Raw genomic sequence first — 20,736 nt, 5'->3', positions numbered from 1 at the left:
CCTGCTGAAATAATATTTCAAACTTGCCCTGCCTGCCCGAGAGAGAGAGAGAGAGAGAGAGAGAGGTGGTCAAAGTGTTATTGAGAGGTCGTTTCAATCTACAGTTTATCCATCAGAAGAAAGGGTTTTGTATGACTGTAGCAGGGTATCAGTATATGTTGCAAACTAGCACAACCAACCAACCAATACGACTTGGGCTCCACCCTGTTGCGTTTTCACCCTCTGTAGCTGACCTTAGCTTTTTCCCATCCTCTTCTCTCTCTCTCAACAAAGCTGCCAACGAGATCCATTCCAATCCAATATTATTATTGATCGACACCTACATCATTTTCTCTCTTTTTTTCTTTAACTTTCATCCTCTTGTGTTAGTTATGTGTGTATATATGCATATCTCTACATTTTTTAGGTTTATATTATTTATCCCCCCCCCCCCCCTCTCTCTCTCTCTCTCTCTCTCTCTCTCTCTCTCTCTCTAAGCTAATCATTTGCTTTGAATTTCCCAAGCAATAGTGAATCAAATGGTACATGTTCCATCCATCAAACATACCTCTCTCTCTCTCTCTCTCTCTCCACTAACAAAGCAAAAGGGGCATCGTATGCAGCCCCAACAAAAAGTTGATGCATGTTATTTGCAGGAGATGAAAAGCCTATCTCAACTACATTTGGAACAAAATATACCCAACCCTTGTCTTGCTTTCCTCTTAACTTTGCCTTTACAATATTGCCACCATTTCAGATACCAACTCGCCTTCTTGATGCAATATTCCTAAAGAGATTATAATTAGTCACTAATAAAGTTTACTTTAATCATTATAACCAAGAGATAGCATACTCCTAATTAATTAACATAAACAAAACTAGCACGGAACATATATTTCAATCTCCACTTAAATCCATGACGTTCTCATTAGGACTCACTCAAATTATGACATCCTTATCAAAATTTTAACAAATATGTTCGTGATTCACTTATGCAATAAAATTTATTAACAGAATACAAAATTGATGTGAGACTCAAGACACACATATATAACGGACAAATAAACTGATTTGTAATCGAGCATTTGGAATTATGAGATTTGTGAATTGATGAATACTCTTCGGGAGGATCCTAAAAGGAAATTGAATTATTAAAGCCAAAAGCCCCAAACCCCTAAAGTTCAATTATCCGTGCGTATATTATTATTATTATCTCTAAAAGTTAGATCGTCTTATTTCAAAGATTCTTCTCTTCTCATTGACCATCTTCTTAAATTCTCTCTCTCTCTCTCTCTCTCTCTCTCCATATTATAAGTGGCAAGGGCAATCCAAATATGAGAATATATACTTCCTAAAGAAAATGTATAATCATTAAGGTTCAATGTGGCCTTCTCGGCATATTGTTTCCCATCTTGAGGATCACAGTGATCAGTAAGTTATCAATCAGTTAAAAAAATTTCTACCATGTAATGTTCCGTTTGGGTTGAATGAAATACCATTTTCTCTCAAGAAAAAAAACAAAAAGGACAGAAAATTATAAAAACTAAAAGCCATTAAAATTAGTTGGATGAACAATGGGTTGACATAAATTACTTAGTCAGCATGGATGTGTTTTGGAACCTCTTACAGAACTGAGAGAAGCTAAAAATAAGAGCAAAATGAAAAAAGAAGAAGAAAAAAGGTGGCCTCTAAGCAAAATGATGCTTACATACTTCTTACTCAGAAATCCATGGCTATGTCAATAAATATTACCCCTCTAATTAAGTTCTTATGCTAATGATATTAATGAACAATACTCAATGTTTCTTAATTCTCTTCCAAGTAATTAATTACTGCATGGACTCATTATCTTGCTCTACTTCAGAAGCAGGATCATCTTCTTCTTCAAAGCCATCAATGCCATAAGCTGCATGCCCATTCCCAAAGGCCTTGATATGATCTTTAAGAGACCTCTTGTGCTTAAAATCAGAGCCACAAATGCAATACCAAAGCTTCCCACAATTCTTCTCATGGGTTCTCCAATCCCCCCTCACTGCAAATGCCTTGCCACATTTTCTACACATGAAAGGCTTGATTCCATGCTTCCTCTTGTAATGTGTTTGAAGGGTTCTGAAGTCTTTTAGCGGCTTGGCTCTCGGGTGATCGATGTTGTTCCTGCAACCTGGTGTGCAACAATAGCAAGGAAGCCTAAGCATGCCCGTTGGTTGAGTGCCCCTCAGAGATTCAGGCCCTTTTCTATACTGAGATCCATGCCCCCACATATGCATCTACAATATATAACATATATAGTCGGAAGAAAGAAAATAATAAAACAAAAATCAGAGATCAATGAATACCAAAACATCCAAACTATCAGTTAATTCAAAGAGAAAGAAAAAAAAAAAAAAAATGCTGGCTGGCACATGCAGTATTTAAGCCTATTATTTGGCTTCTAATACGCTAGTCATCTTTTGTTGATGAATTCCGAGATTAATTTACTTTTCTGTTGTACACATGAAAGAAACTTTCTAACTAATTACTGGATTAAAGGTGCAAATATTTGGGGATTAAAACTGCCCGATTTTTATAAGATTCAGATATATATATATATGGACCTCCATTGAAAATGCATTTTCAATTAGAGTAAATTCTTATTTTTTTCGCAATGAATTGTTTGAATGTTTTAGGGACGCTTTAAAAGGCATATGAAAGTGCTTAGTTTACAAGTCTTTGTCTGCAAAAGAGAGATCTACCAATTTACTTACTGAGTTGATAGAGCTCATTGAGATGTAATCATAGAAAGAAAAAAAATGAATTAGTTATTGAGTTTTCAAGATTTGTTGTATATATATATATATATATATTTTATATTACTATGTATGGGGCTTGGATGACCAAAAACTGATTTGTTGCAGACTGAAGGTCCACATACAGAAACTCATTTGTTACTTGAATAATGTTATGACCTGCCCCTCTGGTAAAAACACTGCAAGATTTTTCAGCTTCTGCCATTATATGTTTGAGCACAGACTTCAAAGTACTAAAGGCATAAGGAACATTGCCTGTGTTGTTCAATCACATAAAGGGAAGGTACTGCCCATAGCCTTAGCTGAATCAGAAAGATTTACTCAACCCCAATTCCCAGAAACCATGCAAATAAAAGTAGAAGATGATGAATATGTTTTTAAAAAGTAAAATTTGGAAAAAGCAAATAAAAAAGAAAAAGGATACCCCAATCTGATTTTCCATTTATAAACCCAAGCATAGGATGATAGTTAAGGAAAGAAAATCAAAGACAAATTGAAGAAACAAAAAGCTAAGCTCATCATGAGACTGATTGTTGTCCTTAAATTATTAGAGGAAAACAAAGAGAGAAGAAAAGGCTGATAAAAAGAAAAAGATTGGGAGAGAGAGAGAGGAGAAAAGGGAAAATGGCTTCTGAGGCCATGGTTTCATGGTGAATCAAGAAATTTACCTCAATGGTTTTATTAATTTTGTTCAACTTTAAATGGTGAAATCAATTACCTGCATGTTGTTGTATCTGTTGAAGGTCTTGTAGCAAACAGGGCAAGAGAACTGAGTAGGACCAATGAGAATCTGGGAAGGGGTGGGGATCCAATACTGACCCTTGTTGAGCCTGCAGCTCATGGGGTACCCTGCAGAATCATTATCTCCCCCATGATCTAATTTTTCATGATGATGAGTACTAATCTCTGAGGAGGAGGAAGCAACTGCAGCAGCAGACAGCACCGAGGCCATCTCAGCAGCACTAGGGCTAGGCAACCCTATGTGAAGTGCAACAGTCACACTCTCATCATCATCATCATCTTCTTCCTCATCTTGATCTTTATACTGATGATGATCTTGTTGATTTTCATGAAGGAGATGATGTTGTTGTTGTTGGTTTGTTGGGCTTAAGCGGCTGAGGAGAGGGAGGGCTTCTCTGAGAGGAGGGGAAGGGGGCCTAGAGGTAACAGTTTGTTGGGTGGTGCAGTAAAAAGAGTGAGACTGGTTGAGGAAAAAGTTGTGGGCATAAGGATGAGGAGGAGGAGGAGGAGGGGGGTTTGGAGGCTGTTCATGGTGATGTTGATAAAGAGGGTTGAATTTGAAGAGACCTGGGAAGAAATTTGATGAGTAGGGGTAGTCAGCCATGGTTAATTAAAAAGGGTACTACTATACTGTGTGAGATGAAGGGAATAGTTTAGCTGGGTGACCTTGCTTTTATAGAGAGAGAGAGAGAGAGAGAGAGAGAGAGAGAGAGTGAGAGTACAAGATGACTGAAGGGAGTGGACGGTGGAGAGCCGAGTTATTAAAGTAGTACAACACACAGTGAGAGAAGTAGTAAAGGCAAGGGAAAGGGGGAAAATAGAGTCACCTAGTGAAGAACACATACAACCCAAAAAAATAATAATTAAAGTCTATCTACCTAATTAATTTTGATTAAAAAAGAATCTAGTTCTATTTTATTGTGTTTGCAAAGTATATGTAGAATCTAGGATAATAGCATTAGTGGCCGATTTATGTTTTTTTTTTCGGCTTCAAGGTTTTAAGGTTTTAAGGTTTTAATATATATACTCTAATTTTCAGCCTATAAAATTATACTATATTTTCTTTATTTAGGATAAATCCTTTTGGCAACTAACTAAAGTTGTAAATTATCTTACAAAAAATAAAATTGTTGGAAATCAAATAATTAAGAAAGAAATAACAATTTTTACTGTATTTTTTCCTTTCCATTAGGCTCATTTAGGGTTAGAGTTACCTGCATGCTATGCTCAAAGTTAACGTAGTTTACATCATTAAAGAACTTAATTAACTAATAAGACATTACATATTGCTGGAAACAATTAAGAAAATACAAGAATTATTTTAGCTCCAAGAAGCACATAGACAATTAGGCTGAAGCATGGATATTTCGCTCTTTGTAAGACCTTCTCCAACCAAATGGAGTTCAACTCAAATTTTTCCCCTTCAAAATACAACTATTCATGTATTGCATCGACTCAAAAAGGTATTTCCTCCAATCATGCAAACTCATAATTTGAGTCCGCAACTTTATTAAATTGTTTAAAAAAGGTTAATCCCTAATTTTTATTTCTCGTTAATTTTTCTTGACATTATTCTTGTTGCAACCTTCGTGAACTAATTTTCTGAAGATTTTACTCTTAAAAAATCCAAAATCCAAAACATAATATAATTTCACTTTTAAAAAAAAACAAGTACAACAACATTTTATTTCATAGACTTTAATGAGGATTTATAGAGTTTGGGATGTATTTTGAGGTTAAATCTGATTTAGAATATTTTATTTATTTATTTTAGCTGTTGAGTTTTAATTTCATTCGTTGGATCATTTGTTTTCCCGCTAGATTGTTTTTTACAGTTGGATTTGCTCATATTAAATCTTAGCCGTTAGATATTATGTAACCTTTGAAATTAAATTGGAAAAGAAAAAGAACCAGTAGTTTGAAGGAACCTGTTGGATTCCTACAACCCTTCATCCCAACGCACCATGTGTCCTGATGACGCGGGCCCCTTGTTGCAGGTGCTTCACATGGGCTACATCATACATTGGCGTGGGCTCCACTAAATTACCAGTCCGACTGAAACACAGACAACTATTTGGCCCCAAAAACTAGTCTATGGAAATTTTAGCCTGCTCCTATACAAGGGTTGGAGAGGTTTGCAGGCTAAAAAACCCAAATTTTGGGTTTCGCCATGGTGGGTTGGAGATGGCCTAAGGAGATTCAAGCCCACTATGATTTGGCAAAGTCCACGAACCGATGCAGCAGTATATCTCTTACGTTTTCCCCTCCAGATACAAGACAAGACCATCATCACTTAGGCACCAAGACCATCATCCACAAGGGTATAAACTACCCAAAAAGGGTTGACACAAATGTGGAAGCATAGTAACCACGTAGGATTATTCCAGATACAGAGAAATACACCACAAGGCGTATCTCCACTAGTAGTGGCATAAATCCAAACACATTTCAGCATGAAAGCCGCAAGCCTAAACAAATCAGAGATGGACTCATCGCCCAAAACTAACAATACAACTACAACTTTTAAACTCTCACAAGTAAAATTACAAGTACAGACTCAACTACAAACAAAACACCCAAGTCACAAAAGAGTTGATGTAAATATTACAACCCAAAAAATAAAAACTACAAAACCAACCGAGATGACATAAAGTAGAGTCGCCGCCGTCACTTGAAAACAGGAACACTATGGTCGAAGCCCAGTGAGGGGAGAACTACAGCCACACAGGAATCTACAAAAAAACACACAAAACCCACAGATCTGCAAAAAGAACCCAAACAACACCAAGTTAAAGCCGCAAAATAATGGGGCATCACAAGGTGAGGGGGATTTAAGGAGATCTAGGGCAACAAAAAAGTAGAGCAGAGAGCACAACCAAACCCTCAAAGGGTCAGAAATGACCACAAGCTCAACTAAAAAATCAAAAGGAAGGCAAGGGAAAAGAGCGAGGAAGAGGATGAGAGAATAGGGAAGGAGAAGGGAGGAAAGACAGTGACCTTCCCTCCCCCTCCCCTAGGATAGGAATGGTGACTAGGGTTTGAGAGGGAGAGAAGTGGAGAGCGTTTGAGAGAAATGATATGTAAATGTTACTTAAGTTATAATAAAGTGAAATGTATTGAGACTCCATCATAACTTCTCTATAAATATTAATATTAACAATTTAATTAATAGTAAAATGAACCAATACATATTGACTCCAAGTGGATAGCTGCATAATCATTAATACTACAAAACCCCATTGGATTTCTGTGCATGAATGATAAGTTGCCTCATTAACAACTTTGCTAAGAAATCTCGGTGAGATAAAACCTTGGCGAAGGGAAAAGACTAGTACAACTTTTGTCCAGATTATTGACATCGCATTGGACGCACTGAAATATGTCTCATTAAAACCTTACAATGAAAAACCCAATAGGATAGAAAGGCCTAGTCCAAGAGAAAAATAGTACAGTGCGCATATGTTTGATGTAGTATACTTTTGGAGGCTTCCCTAAATTGATATCTTCATATGATCCCAACAAGTTTGAATCTGATTGCTTGTAAATTTGATGCCCTCCGATACCATACATCAACTTCTAGAATATAGATTTTGGTAGAGCTTTGGTGAAAAGGACTGAAATATTATCTTGGGAATAAATTTGTTTGACTTCGATCTCTAGAATTTTTTAAAGTTCATGTGTATAATGATTTTGGTGATATGTGTTTGGTTGTGTCACCCTTGATAAATCGTTCTTTGATTTAAGTTATACATGCATCATTGTCTTCATACATAATCATTAGAGCATTTGTTGTTATAGGAAGAACACATGTGCTTTGAATTTGATGAATTTGAGATCTTAACAAAACACATTCTTTGTTGGTTACATTGAGCACGAGAATTTTTTAATGATTAAAGGATGTAGCAATCATAGTTTGTTTGGTAGATCGTTATGAGATAAATGTATTTCCACAAGTAACTGCATCTGCAAAGATAGCGCAAGATATGCTTTGTACAGTTCCAATGTCTACATGTTGAACTGTGATATCGGTGATAGTAGATGGGAGCCGCTACAATGAGAGGGTATTGATCGGTGCATAATTACATATCATTTTGTACCCTTCTAGCTTATGATTTCATTATGTTTTGAAGTTAAACTTGTGCTTTTAATCACTTTTCTGTTTGCTTTAGTGTATTAAGTTTTAGGACTCATTTAATGCATTTTGGAGTCAAGTTAGCTTAAAATTGTGTCTGCAGATCAGTCAAATTCACGGATTGGATTGCACGTTCTCAAGAAGAACCAGCTAATGAGCCATACACCATTGGAAATATGTGGGAGTTTAGTTTTTGGAGCATTTTACGGTTCATGATTCCAAGTCTTCTAGAAGAAGTTATGAAAATTTTGGTAGCTTAAGGTGAAATTTGGCAGCATTTGCGTTACTGTGCCAAAAATGACATTTGAAGGCCTTTCCGATTTTTCCTTGAGCTGCGCTACATATGGTTGGAAAGATAAGACAAAGCTTCAAGGCCCATATTTTTCCAGAATTTTATGAATGTTGGAACAACCCAAAACGAGCCTACAAGCAGACTGCAATGCATTATCGTGCATGACCTATGCATGAGCTAATTTTTTTTAGTGGGGAAGTTAGGTAAAGTTTGTGAAGTGGGTGTTGTAGGTAGAGACAATACTCAAATCAGATTTTTACTTCCCTTAGGCCTATAAATAGTGAGGTTCTCCAAGCTTACAAACACAGTAAAAAACTTATTGTTGTCTGATTCAACTGTGCCAAAATTGATTCAGCTACATCCTTAACTTGTGATACTCGCAAGTGCACGAGCCGTTCAGTAGTAGTATGTAAGTGCGAGATCGATCCCACGAGGATTGATGATAGATTGATTCAATCGATTCCCTACACAAAACAGAAAACAAAACAAAATAACAGAAACCAAGAAAGAAAGAAAAGAACTAACTCAAGCAAATCAGTTAACAAGTTCAATTCAGATTCACGGATTGATTCTAGCTAAAATATGATTAAGCCATGATGTCTAGTCCTAACCTTGTATTCCTAATTCCCTAATTAAATCCTTGTTGCCAAACCTAAATTAAGCATTAGAAATCCAATAAGCATAGAAGAATATTTTAAACAACCAAGCATGTATCTAATCCCTATTGTCGAATGTCCATACATACTCTTCCTATTCATAGTTCAATTTGAATTAAGGCATATGGTGTCTACTCTTAATTCCAACCAAGATAGCAAACATAGAAATTTTAATGGTGATCAATCATTCAAACAACCATATTAACTTACAATTACAAGCATAATGAATAAGAACAAAACCTGTAATTGAAACTTGGAAACTAATCAAACTTGAAAACTTCAAATAAGAAATTACATGACAATGAAAAATAAATTACAACTAAGAAAAACATAAAGGAAAATTTAGCAAAAGGTTTTTTATTATAACAATTGAGAACTTAAAAGAAAAACTAAGAGAATTTGAGGGAGAGGAGCTCTTGTTCTTTTTCTTTTGATTTTTTCCTGTTATGTTATGACCAATGATAAGGAAAGAAAGGAAAAGAAAAATGAAATTTAGGTAAATAATTAATTTATTTATATAAGCTAATTCTAGGGATATACGAAACTAAAATTCATTACAAAAATGTATTTAAGAATCAAAATCAGAATTATGAAACCACGGAATTCATGGGTTCTTTGAAAGAAAAGTAAGATGAAAAGAATATGCACAGTTCAATCTGTACCCACTCTTCCTACTAACTCTCGAGTTTGTGCCCTTATCACCGCGACTGGTCGGTGGGATGTTGATAAGATTTTTGATAACTTCTCGTTTCCGGAAGCTGAAACAATTCTTTCTATCCCCTTAATGGGTGATACTCTGGACCGGAGAATCTGGCATTTTGCTAAAAATGGGAGATATTCTGTTAAAAGTGGGTACTGGGCAGCTTTGGAGTTTAAGCGGTTGGAGGAGCTGTCAGTTGGGAGTCTTGCTGGTCCCTCTTCTCCTTCCTTGAAACTCTGGAAGCATTTATGGAAGCTCAAGGTACCGCAGAAAATCCTTCATTTGTTATGGCATTTGGCTCACAATCTCCTCCCCTCCAAGGAGGTGCTGTTCCGGCGTCGTGTTACACAGGAGACCTCCTGTTTTCGTTGTGCTGCTGTGAGTGAATCTACGCTGCATGCCTTAGTGGGCTGTGCTGTTTGTATGCAGGTGTGGGAGGCGTTAGATTTTCCTAGTGAGTTCCTTCTTCTCAATTTGAATGATGCTGGTTTTTGGGTGGATGCTGCATGGGATCTAATTCCTCCTGTTAAGCAGTCCCTTTTTGCATTTACGGTGTGGGTGTTGTGGAATGAAAGGAATGGGGTGCTGTTTGGTTCCCAACCCACCCCTCCCGGAATTTTGGTTCAACGTGCAAAGGACTATGATGATGAGTTTACACGTTCTCTTGTTGTCAATCATAGAAGTTTATCCTCGCCGATTCATGATGTTAAGTGGCATCCGCTTACTGATGGTTTTTTCAAGCTGAATGTGGATGGGGCTGCTGATTTGGCGACGGGAGATAGGGGAGCTGGTGTAATTGTTCGTGACTCTCAAGGAAATCTGGTAGGGGCTCTGGCAATGCGTGCCCTGAGCAGGATCTCTGTTCTTGCTACTGAGTTGTACGCTCTTAAGACTGGCATATCTTTTGCGCTGGATGCGTCTTTGGTGCCTCTTGTGATTGAGTCAGACTCTCTATTGGCGGTTAATATGGTTAATTGTGATGAGGAATGTCTTGCGGCTGAGGGTGGTTTGGTGGACGGAGTGCGTCGCCTTCTTACTAATCATGTGATAGTCTCTGTTTCACATATCTCTCGCCATGCAAACAAGGCTGCTCATCGCATTGCTCGCTTCAGTCTCCGGGATCAAAGTCTGTCGTGCTGGTTGGATGAGGGCCCTTTGTGGCTCATGGATGCTGTGTAGAACGATAGGTCTGAGACCAGTGTTTTTGGTTAAGTTTTCAGTTGTCAGTTGGCATGTGTGGCACTCTTTTTCCTCCTCTAGAGTTTTGTCCCATTGGGTTTTCTTTAGGGAGGTTTTAACGAGGCCACTTCTATCCATGCCAGAAGTCTTTGTTTTGACATTTGTCTGATTAATGAAAGTCTTTTCCTCAAAAAAAAAAAAAAAAGAATCAAAATCTTCTTTACCTAATTGTGTAGAGTTTTTCTGTCAGTTGTTATTTTCTTAAATTAAATTATTCTGGTAAGATCTATATTTCGAGTTGACATTGTTTTTTCTTTGATGCAGAGGGTATACAGAGCAGCACAATGAGGTTGAGCTCTCTGCAATTTGTTTGTAATTTTTTTTTTGGGTAGTAATTTTTGTTTGTAATTAAATTTGATTTATTTTGTTTGTAATTAAATTTGCTTTATTTTGTTTTGTTTTAAGGTTGTAAGTTTTATATTAATGCTTGATATTTGTTGTTTTGTAAAAAAGTTGTACTAATGCTTGATGGACTTTGTTCAATTTGCAATGTCCGGATATGAATTGGGCCAATTGTGATGTTTAAGGCCCAAAAATTTTAAAAATCAGATGGTCTTGAAGCTTAAATACACAAAAAAACCAAACTGGGCTTACAGCAGCCCCAAACCATGAGAACCGGAAACCGGAAATCGGCAGGTTCGGGTTGGTTCGGATTTTGGTATGGATTTTTAGCAAAATCGGTCCAAACCGAATCGGTCTGTATTTTCGGTTCAGGTTCCATATTTTAACAAAAACCGGTCCAAACCGGACCGTGCCCACGCCTAGTTTGAGAGCTCCACCCCCCCCCCCCCCCTCCAAGGGTGTGTTTGAGAACTTAGAGAATTTGAGGAAGAGAAGGGAAATGAGCTCTAGAGAGGTGCTTGAGAGCTCCCCCCCATGGAGTGTGTTTGAGAACTTAGAGAATTTGAGGAAGAGAAGGGAGAGAAGCTCTAGAGAGGTGTTTGACCTCCCTTCTCTCCCTTCTTTCCCTTAAATTCTCTTAGTTTTCCTTTTAAGTTCTTAATTGTTGTAATAAAACCCTTTTGCTAAATTTTCCTTTATGTTTTTCTTAGTTGTAATTTATTTTTCATTATCATGTAATTTCTTATGTTAAGTTTTCAAATTTGATTAGTTTCCAAGTTTCAATTACGGTTTTTGTTCTTATTCATTATGCTTATAAGTTAATATGTTTGTTTGAATGATTGATCACCATTAAAACTTGTATGTTAGCTATCTTGGTTGGAATTAAGAGTAGACACCATATGCCTTAATTCGAATTGAACTATGAATAGGAAGAGTATGTACGGACATTCAACAACAGGGATTAGATACATGCTTTGTTGTTTAAAATATTCTTCTATACTTAATGGATTTCTAATGCTTAATTTAGGTTCGACAACAAGGATCTAATTAGGGAATTAGGAATACAAGGTTAGGACAGGACACCATGGCTTAATCATACTTTAGCTAAAATCAATCCGTCAATCTGAATTGAACTTGTTAACTGATTTGCTTGAGTCAATTCTTTCTTTCTTTCTTGTTTTCTGTTTTGTGCGGGGAATTGAATTGAATCAATCTATCATCAATCATCGTGGGATCGACCTCGCACTTACATGTGCTATACTTACGAACAGCTCGTGCACTTGCGAGTATCACAAGTTGAGGATGTAGCTGAATCAATTTTAGCGCAGTTGAATCCGAAAACAACAGGTATGAGTGAGGGGCTTAAGTGAGGGGTCCAATCCAACCATGTGTAAGTTGAAAATGTTGAAGTTTAAGAGTTGGATTAGACCACTCACTTAAGCCCCTCATTTATACCTCCTAATTGTAGCCTTTCCGTATGGTAGATTGTGCTAAATGTAATAAAGCACTTATCAGACTAAGATATGGTACTTTTGGACCAAGCGTAATTTTATCATTATCTTTAAGACGAAACTAATCTTTTTTAGTGTGTAGGTTATAATCTCATGGGTTACCTTGATACTCACAAGTGCCCATCTCCATTTGTCAAAACAAAGCTCATACTCATGCCTATACCGCAATGGTACACCAAGGTGTTATGTAACACATTGTCCTTGCTTTTGTTTGTAAACTAGCTATATCCATCATAATAGCCAAAATTTACCATGAATTTTGGAATAAACTTTCTAAGCATTATACCAATCGAGCTCGTTTTCAGGTAATGAGCCTCAAGGAACGCCTCAGTCTCATCCACTGTAAATCCGAGTCTATGTGTGACTATCTGCAAACACTTAAAGTTATCTCTGATGAACTAGTTCTGATCAACAACAGTGAATGTGTTGCATGCTAAGTCTCCAATTGGAGAGTTCATTTGTCTTGGAGCAGGATTCACAAGCTCACTTAGGATTGTACCATCATAGGCTTCAGATGCCAAAGGGACAACTCCTTCCTCAGTAGTATGTTCCTCCCTAAGTATCAACTTTGGGTGAGTGATATTGGTTGGTTGATGCCTAAAGACATAAGCACCCTTTTCCTTGTAATTCTTTTGACCACTAATCTAATTGTTCAATTGTTCATTCGCAGAAATGTGGTTCCTAATCCTTTGCTTACCATTCACTAACCTTCCCTCAGTAGCCAGACCCCCAGTCACAGTATTGTTAGACTGGCTCATAAACATAGAACCATCAGTCCTTTTGCCAGATTCCAATGAAGGCTTATTAGAAATGTCATTTAAAGCTTTCCTTAGACCAAGAGTCTTGTTTTTAGATGTTGTCCAGACTTTTTTCCCATCAGCCTCCCCACTTTTGGAAGAGCCAATATGACCATAATTGTGCTTTCCGACATTTACACCAAAGGACACTCCATCATTCGTAGAGCCTTCACTCACATTTTTTAAAGCATCGAACCTAGACCCAAAGTTGCCACCTCTAGATCCCTTGTTTCCCAAGTTGTTAACCACATGCTTGGGTTTCCTTCTAACAGGCATATTCATCCAAGGGCCTCTTAAGTTTTCAAGAGCACAATCAATATTCTCTTGTTGATCGGTTCATAATTGTATATCATTTTGTACCCTTATAGCTTATGATTTCGTCATGTTTTTTTAGTTAAACTTGTGCTTTTAATCTCTTTTGTGTTTATCATTAAGTTCATTAAGCTTTAGGTAGCAATGGTGGCTTTGGATAGGAAAAGATACAAAAACGCGAAGACTGAGTTAGCAATTCGTTTCGGCCTTAACATCTTCATCCTACCTTGGATTGGCCCAAATAACATGTGGTTGGAAAGATGACATTCTGAACTTCAAGATGGAGGGCTCAAAGTTTTCATTTGCTTAAGAATAGCTCAATTCGTGAGCCCATGAAATTGCTTGTCATTCTAACCTAAAGATGAGCTGATTGTTGCTTGGTCATGATGAGCTATGCATGAGCTATGATTTCTGGTGAGATTTGTTGGTGAAGTGCAGTAGCCAAAGAAGAAAAGAAACTGATTTTGTATTGCATTGGTGTGTTAGGTAAGGTTGGTGAAGTGGGTGTTGTAGGTGAAAGCCATTCTCAATTCAGATTTCTCACTTCCTTCTCCCTACAAATATTATTTCCATTTCACCCCAAAAAGAAACACATTGTTGGATTCACACTCCCACAATTCATCCATCCTTCACACTCTCATCATTCCCCAAACAAATTCAGAAATCATCCTCAAACACTCCCACAACCCCAAACACTCCAGCCATCAACTCAAAGCTCTAAATAGCCCCAAATCACCAAAACTGTCCCAACAAGCCTCTCTTCCATTTCCTTACGAATTTCCTTTTTCTCAGCCATCACTACTCACCCAAACTCATCCTAAATCACCTCTTTAACCTTCATACATCCTTCTAGATGTAGAGAAGCTCTTGGAGAAGCATTAGACATGGAGAAGCTCTTGGAAAAGCATTGGACACCACACGAACTTCATAAAAGGGTTTTTCTACTCTTATTGCATTTATTATGTTTTCTCATTTCTGTTTAAGTTTCTTTCCCATTATGAGTATCTAAATCTATAACTAGGGTTTTGATGTAACCTAACATGAATATTCTACGTTTATAAATTTCAAGTTTCAAGTTTGATTCATGATTCATGTTCTTATTCATTATGCATACCTGCCTTTATGCTAATCAGAGTGCCTAGATATCATTCAGATTTTGTATCTTGGTTGGAATTAAGACTAGACACCATATGCTTTAATTCTAATTGAACTATGAATAGGAAGAGTACGTATGGACATTCGACAACAGGGATTAGATACATGCTTGGTTGTTTAAAACATTCTTCTATGCTTAATGGATTTCTAATGCTTAATTTAGGTTCGACAACAAGGATCTAATTAGGGAATTAGGAATACAAGGTTAGGACCAGACACCATGGCTTAATCATACTTTAGCTAGAATCAATCTTTGAATCTGAATTAGACTTGTCACTTGAATCCTTATAATCTAGAATTAGATTGTTATGGTGAATCGAATGCCCTAGTCTCCAAATCTATTTTCCAACCTTCAAAACCACCCTTTGTTGCACTTGTTTACTTTGCTTCATTTGTTTTGACAATCATAATCACTTTCACTTTAAACTCTATTTTAGACTTAACTTCCTACTTTCTTGAATTCGGTAATCTAAGTACATAACTAAGTTTAACTTCTCAGTCCTTATGGGTATGACCTCGTACTTGTCTTGCTATACTACTAATTAGCCCGTACAATTGCGAGTTAATATAACAACAAATTTTGGTGCCGTTGCCGGGGACTAAACGGAAGTTATTCCCTAGTTATGTGCCCAAGGTTACCCTATTCTTTTAGTGTTTCTAATTAATTCAAAATTTCTTTTTCAGGTAGTTTATGTCTGAAAGACCAAGTGAAGTCTGCACGTTCGAGATTTTTGAATTGTCTAGAAAGAGAGTTGTTAACTGCAAAAGAGCAAGCTCTTGCTACATTTACAAGTCTTGCTCTCCATACTGACCTTCCTGGTTCTTCACCTTCAAATTCGGAAGCAAGTTCAGACCAAGAACAAGAGATGGCTGCCAATGAGTTCATGGGAGACCTTGATATCCCAACAATTCCAACATCCCCTTCAAGCATCTTGCTACCCATCGTAGCTAGAAACTATGAGCTTAAATCTTCTCATCTTAATATGTTACCTTCCTTGTATGGTTTACCTAATGAAGATCCATTGACTCATATAAAGGACGTTTTTAATGTTGTGAGTTCTTTTCCGTTGACAGGTGTGAAAAAAGATCAACTTCGAATGAGAGTGTTTCCATATACTTTAAAGGATAAGGCAAAGTATTGGTTGAATTCTTTGAAGCGTAGTTCACTCATCACATGGGTTGCCATTCAAAAGAAGTTCTTGGAGAAATACTTCTCCACACAAAAAACCGACATGCTTAGGGACAAGATCTTGTTATTTGCACAACAAGATGATGAATCGTTTTGTGAAGCATGGGAGAGGTTCAATGGGGTGCTCAATCAATGTCCTCATCATGTGATTCCTTTGAAACTTCAAATGTGTATGTTTTATAAGGGACTAACCCCTTTTAGCCATAATATTGTCACCAATTTTGCTACCATAGCTTGTCCACTTGGGGCTGCATATCCATAATTTGTGCAAGAGCAAGCTAACTTGGTCAATTCTTACAACCAAGGTCCAAGAAGTGATCCATACTCTCAAAGTTATAATCCAAGTTGGAGGAATCATCCAAACTTTTCATGGAGGAATACCCAAAATCAACCCAACTCCCCTTCATTCCAAAGGCAACAACAATCATCATCATCATTGGAGGATATAGTGAAGCAAATGGCAATCAACCAATCCAATTTCCAGCAAACTACACAAGCTGCCAATTCCAAATTGGAAGTTCAAATAGGCCAAATAGCTGCTGAGATAAACCAAAGAGAACCCAACACATGGCCAAGCCAAATCGTGATCAATCCAAAGAACCACAAAGTCAAGGCCATTCACGTGCTCAGATCTGGTAAGATCATTAATAACAAAGTTGATTCTAATCTTTCAAATGATGTTGTGGTTGTAGAAGATGAAGAAGAAGATGAGCAGATCACATCTACAAAAGAGCAACAACCCTAAACATCTCAATATGCTCATAAGGCCAAATCAAATTCTCAGGAACCCAATCCATTCCAATTGGATTAAAGAGATGACAAATTCGTGCCACCACATCTTCAAGAAGATAGATACATGCCACCCGCCCCATATGTTCCACCCATTCCATTTCCAAGCCGTCTTAAGGAAGCAAAGCAAGATAAGCCTTTTAAAGAGATTTATGATATTTTAAGTAAAGTTAATATCAACTTGCCTTTGCTTGATATTGTTGAACAGATTCCTGCATATGGAAAGTTCATCAGGAACTTGAAAACTCACAAGCTCAATTTTGCTCCAAATGAAGAAGTAAAGCTTAACAAGAATGTAAGTGTTGTGTTGCAAAGGAAGCTTCCACTAAAACTAGAAGATCCTGACAACTTTGACATTCCCATTAACATTAGAGACAAAAAGGTTGGAAGAGCCATGTTGGACTTGGGAGCAAGCATCAATCTAATGCCATATTCAGTTTATCAAAAGATTGGCTTGGAAGGGATGAAGAAGACTTCAATTTGTCTTGAACCAGCTGATCATTCTATCAAATATCCAAAATGTATTGTAGAAGATATTCTAGTTTAAGTTAATACACTAATTCTTCCTACTGATTTTGTAATGATGGACATGAAGGACGACCCAAATGGAGATTGTGTTGAAAAATGGCCACAACAAACACAGTTATCAACCCCCTCCATGATTGTGTTGGGTGAAACCGCTGAATTTAAAGTGTTTGATCCTTCATCTCAACGTTCTATCTCTCTTGATACTTGTTTTTCAATTGATGTTGTGAATGATGAAGTTTCTTACAAGATTTTGTAGAAACAGTCCAATGATGCTATAAAAGTTGTCCTTCCACAAGAAGGGGAAGATCATGTTGAACCGGAGTTCCAAGAAGTGGTAGCTGCCTTAGAAGTGTTCCAGCCATACCCACCATCTTTTAGGCCACCAATCGAGCCTCTTGGACCATTCCTCACGAAATTGAAACCATCCATTGTCACCTCAATGTTCAATGTTGCACTCCCTACATAGATGATGAAGAAGAAAAGAAAAAAAACAAAGGAAGCGAAGCAAAATAAGAAAAATTTGGGTGAAGTATCTTGCTATGCATAAGGGTATTGATCCGAAACCCCTCAACTCATCATAAATTGCATAATGTCAACCCATGTGTTCTTTGGAGGCAACCCATCTGTTCTTTGGGTGAAATATCTTGCTATGCATAAGGTGCTTCTTTGGAGGGAACCCATGTGTTCAAGAAGAAGGTGCTTGGTAGGGGTCGACCTAATCGCATCAAGGGAGAGTTTTTCTAAACCTTTTCTTCACTTTTCCCTTTATTATTTACATGTTCTCAATCATTTGTGCTATGCTTTAACATTGAGGACAATGTTCAATTCAAGTCTGGGGGGGAAGGTTTTCAATTTTCGTTCATTTGTCACTAATTTTATTTTAGAATGTCGTACAATCAATGCTATGGAGCTGCCATTGAGGTTTTCATATCAGTATTTTTGCACTTCACAAAAATTTTGCACTCGAATTCTGGTGGCTAATTGCTTTCTTGAGAGGGTTTAAAGTGTTTCTAATTCTCATCCGTACTTATTTCAATTCACTCTAAATGATCTCATTGTTCCATTTTGATTGAATACTAAGGATGATTCTCTTTTGCAGATATCATGTGCTTGCTCTTACTCATGAATGAACTCATTGAAGTGATGCTAGGCTATGTGTGCATAACCATTCTATGTGTTTTCTTTTCACCCTACCCATATATGTGTTCCATCAGCCCTTTTGAAGCCAAACACTTCAAGCCCTTTTCTTCTATCACCCTCATCATTTCCCTACCTTTGTATCTCAATTTGAGATATTTAACCTATTGTAGCCATACCATATAGCTTAGAAATATACCAAGGTGTGCCAAGATAAAGTACCTAAATGAAAAATTGTTGTGAATCTATGCAATGAAGTTAAAGAAGAAGCAAATCAAATTAGCAAATAAGAAAGATAAATGAGAAAGTGTCTCGATATGATCTAAGTGTGAAAGATAAGGTAAATCCTAGGTGATACCATGAACTTTGCAGTCATGCCATTCTAAATCAATGATACCTTGCAGATCAATGAAGAATGCAACCTTGGTATGTTCTTAAGTTACTTGTTTTTCCTTCCAATTCTTCCATTCCCCCTAACCTTAGCCTTTCATTACAACCTTGTGAAAGACCTAACTGATCTTTGAGGATGTATTCATGGGTACTAGTAAGTATGTGTGTATCTCTATTCTTAGTATTTGATTCCCTTCATGAGATCTAACCAAAAATAAATAAAACTACAAAAGTGGTACTCTACGAGTCTTTAAAAGCATTAAATTCATCAATAAAACTATAACCTACGAGTCTTTACACGTGTTTGTAAAACTTGCACCAGTTCAGCACAGTCTTGATTTTTTCGGTTTGATTGTTTGACGAGCTTATGCAATTTTGCAACTTCAGCCTTCAAGGATGCAACTTGTGCAGTCAATGAAGCACATTCTTGGTTCCTTGCTAGCAGACGCAATCCTAAATTTGTCACTAAAGCAGCACTGCGAGCATTGAGAAATTGACCTTCTTCCACTGCTGTTTTATCAGACCTCCTTTCCATTTCATGCAAGTGCATACTTGATAGCATTTCATTATGCATGTTTACAACTTGCACATAAGTAGAACCGGTATGTAAATTGGAATGTAGAAACACAACATTTTCATGTGATGTTTCCTGGGTTGAAGGAGGAGCAAGAGATAAATTCAAATATGAGGAGCTTTCAGGAATCGAAGGGAATTCCATTTTGTTTTCATATTAAAGGAAGTCCTGGTATTTAAATTGGTGGAGCTGGGTTTTTTTTTCTAAGTTGTGATTTTTTTTTTCTGAACTAGGTTTCCTTTTATAGACGTCCATTATGGTACCTATTTCTCAAGCTACACACCCGTAATTTTTGGCTTTCCACCACGAGCTACACACCCATAATTTCTGGCTTTACACCTCGAGTTACACAACCGTGTTTTCTGGCTTTCCACCTCGACCCACTTAATTAGAAAAAAAAAAAAAAAAAAAAAAAAGTGAGTAGAGAAGATAGATCCATCTGTTATTTATTTATTTATTATTTTTTCTATTCTCTCTTTCTTTCCTTTTATTTAATATTTCTCCCTCCTTTTTTTTTTATTCTTTCTTTCTCTCTTTCTTTATTATTTTCCTTCTTCTTCCAACCTCCCCCTCTTTTTTTTATTCTTTCTTTCTCTCCCTGTTTCTTTCTTCCCACTGTAAGATCCCACATCGACTAACGAAGAGGGGGTGATGTGCCTTATATGTACATGCCCGCCTCCATCTAGCACGAGAACTTTTGGGAGCTCACTGGCTTCAGATTCATGGGAACTCCAAAGTTAAACGAGTTGGGGGCTAAAGCAATCCCAGGATGGGTGACCCACTGGGAAGTTGCTCGTGAGCTCCCAGAAACAAAACCGTGAGGGCAGAGAGGGGGGCCCAAATCGGATAATATCATGCTACAGCGGAGCCGATCCTGGGATGTGACACCCACCCTCCCTGACCACTCCCCTGCTACTAACTAAACGAAGAGGCTTTCTTTCTTCCATTGTTTCATAAGAACAAATAAACAAGAGCAGCACAAAATTAAAAAGGAAAAAATAATTAATTGTTCCTTGCGGTTAGTTTGGCTTTTGCATCAGTGCACAATTGAAAACCAAGTGGTCTATTGATTCCATGACATATCAAAACAAGACACAGACATGCTGGGATTTTCTTCGAGCACCTAGTGTGCACATAAGGGGTCGCTTTGTAGCTATCCAATGGGTCGTCCATGGAGTTCACAGCTTGTCCCAACGTGCATCCGCCTATGGCTGTGTCTTCTTAGTGTTTCCTAGTGGAGAGAGATGTGGAGAACAACATGGATTTTTGTGTCACTGTGCCATACTATTGATGTATATATTTGGATATATGGATTAAGCAGTAAAACCACAATCACACATATAACAGTGTGTTTGAGTGGTTCATCTGGATGGAAGATGCCATGTTTTGGTCTTAGTGTTTCCTTCTTTTTGGCCGAAGCGGCCGAAGGAAGGAACTTTTGGTCCTTCTTCTTTTGAGTGCGAGGAGTGCCACCACCAAGCCACGAA

At 37.4% G+C, this 20,736-nt stretch overlaps 1 protein-coding gene, 1 non-coding gene and 1 pseudogene across 2 annotated transcripts; 1 reads left to right on the top strand and 2 right to left on the bottom strand.

The window, feature by feature from the left end:
• Positions 1-1,588: 1,588 nt before the first annotated feature.
• On the bottom strand, positions 1,589-4,234 carry NTT (C2H2-type zinc finger family protein). Its single transcript, XM_021975776.2, has 2 exons — positions 3,484-4,234; positions 1,589-2,246 (listed from the first exon to the last, which is right to left on the bottom strand). The coding sequence occupies exons 1-2, from the start codon at positions 4,108-4,110 to the stop codon at positions 1,809-1,811; spliced, it is 1,065 nt and encodes a 354-aa protein (XP_021831468.1). The 5' UTR covers positions 4,111-4,234; the 3' UTR covers positions 1,589-1,808.
• An 11,640-nt stretch (positions 4,235-15,874) lies between these two features.
• Positions 15,875-15,982, bottom strand: LOC148293226 (small nucleolar RNA R71). The gene has a single exon (XR_015825919.1). It is a non-coding gene; the product is annotated as a small nucleolar RNA R71 (small nucleolar RNA).
• Positions 15,983-16,288: 306 nt separating this feature from the next.
• LOC148293225 (uncharacterized) lies at positions 16,289-19,164 on the top strand (annotated as a pseudogene).
• The last annotated feature ends 1,572 nt before the right edge of the window (positions 19,165-20,736 follow it).

The sequence above is a fragment of the Prunus avium genome, chromosome 7 (assembly GCF_965620075.1).
Source record: "Prunus avium chromosome 7, drPruAviu1.hap1.1, whole genome shotgun sequence".
Lineage (NCBI taxonomy): Eukaryota > Viridiplantae > Streptophyta > Magnoliopsida > Rosales > Rosaceae > Prunus > Prunus avium.
Note: the sequence above shows the minus strand (reverse complement) of the source record. Positions and strands in the feature narration are given on the sequence as shown.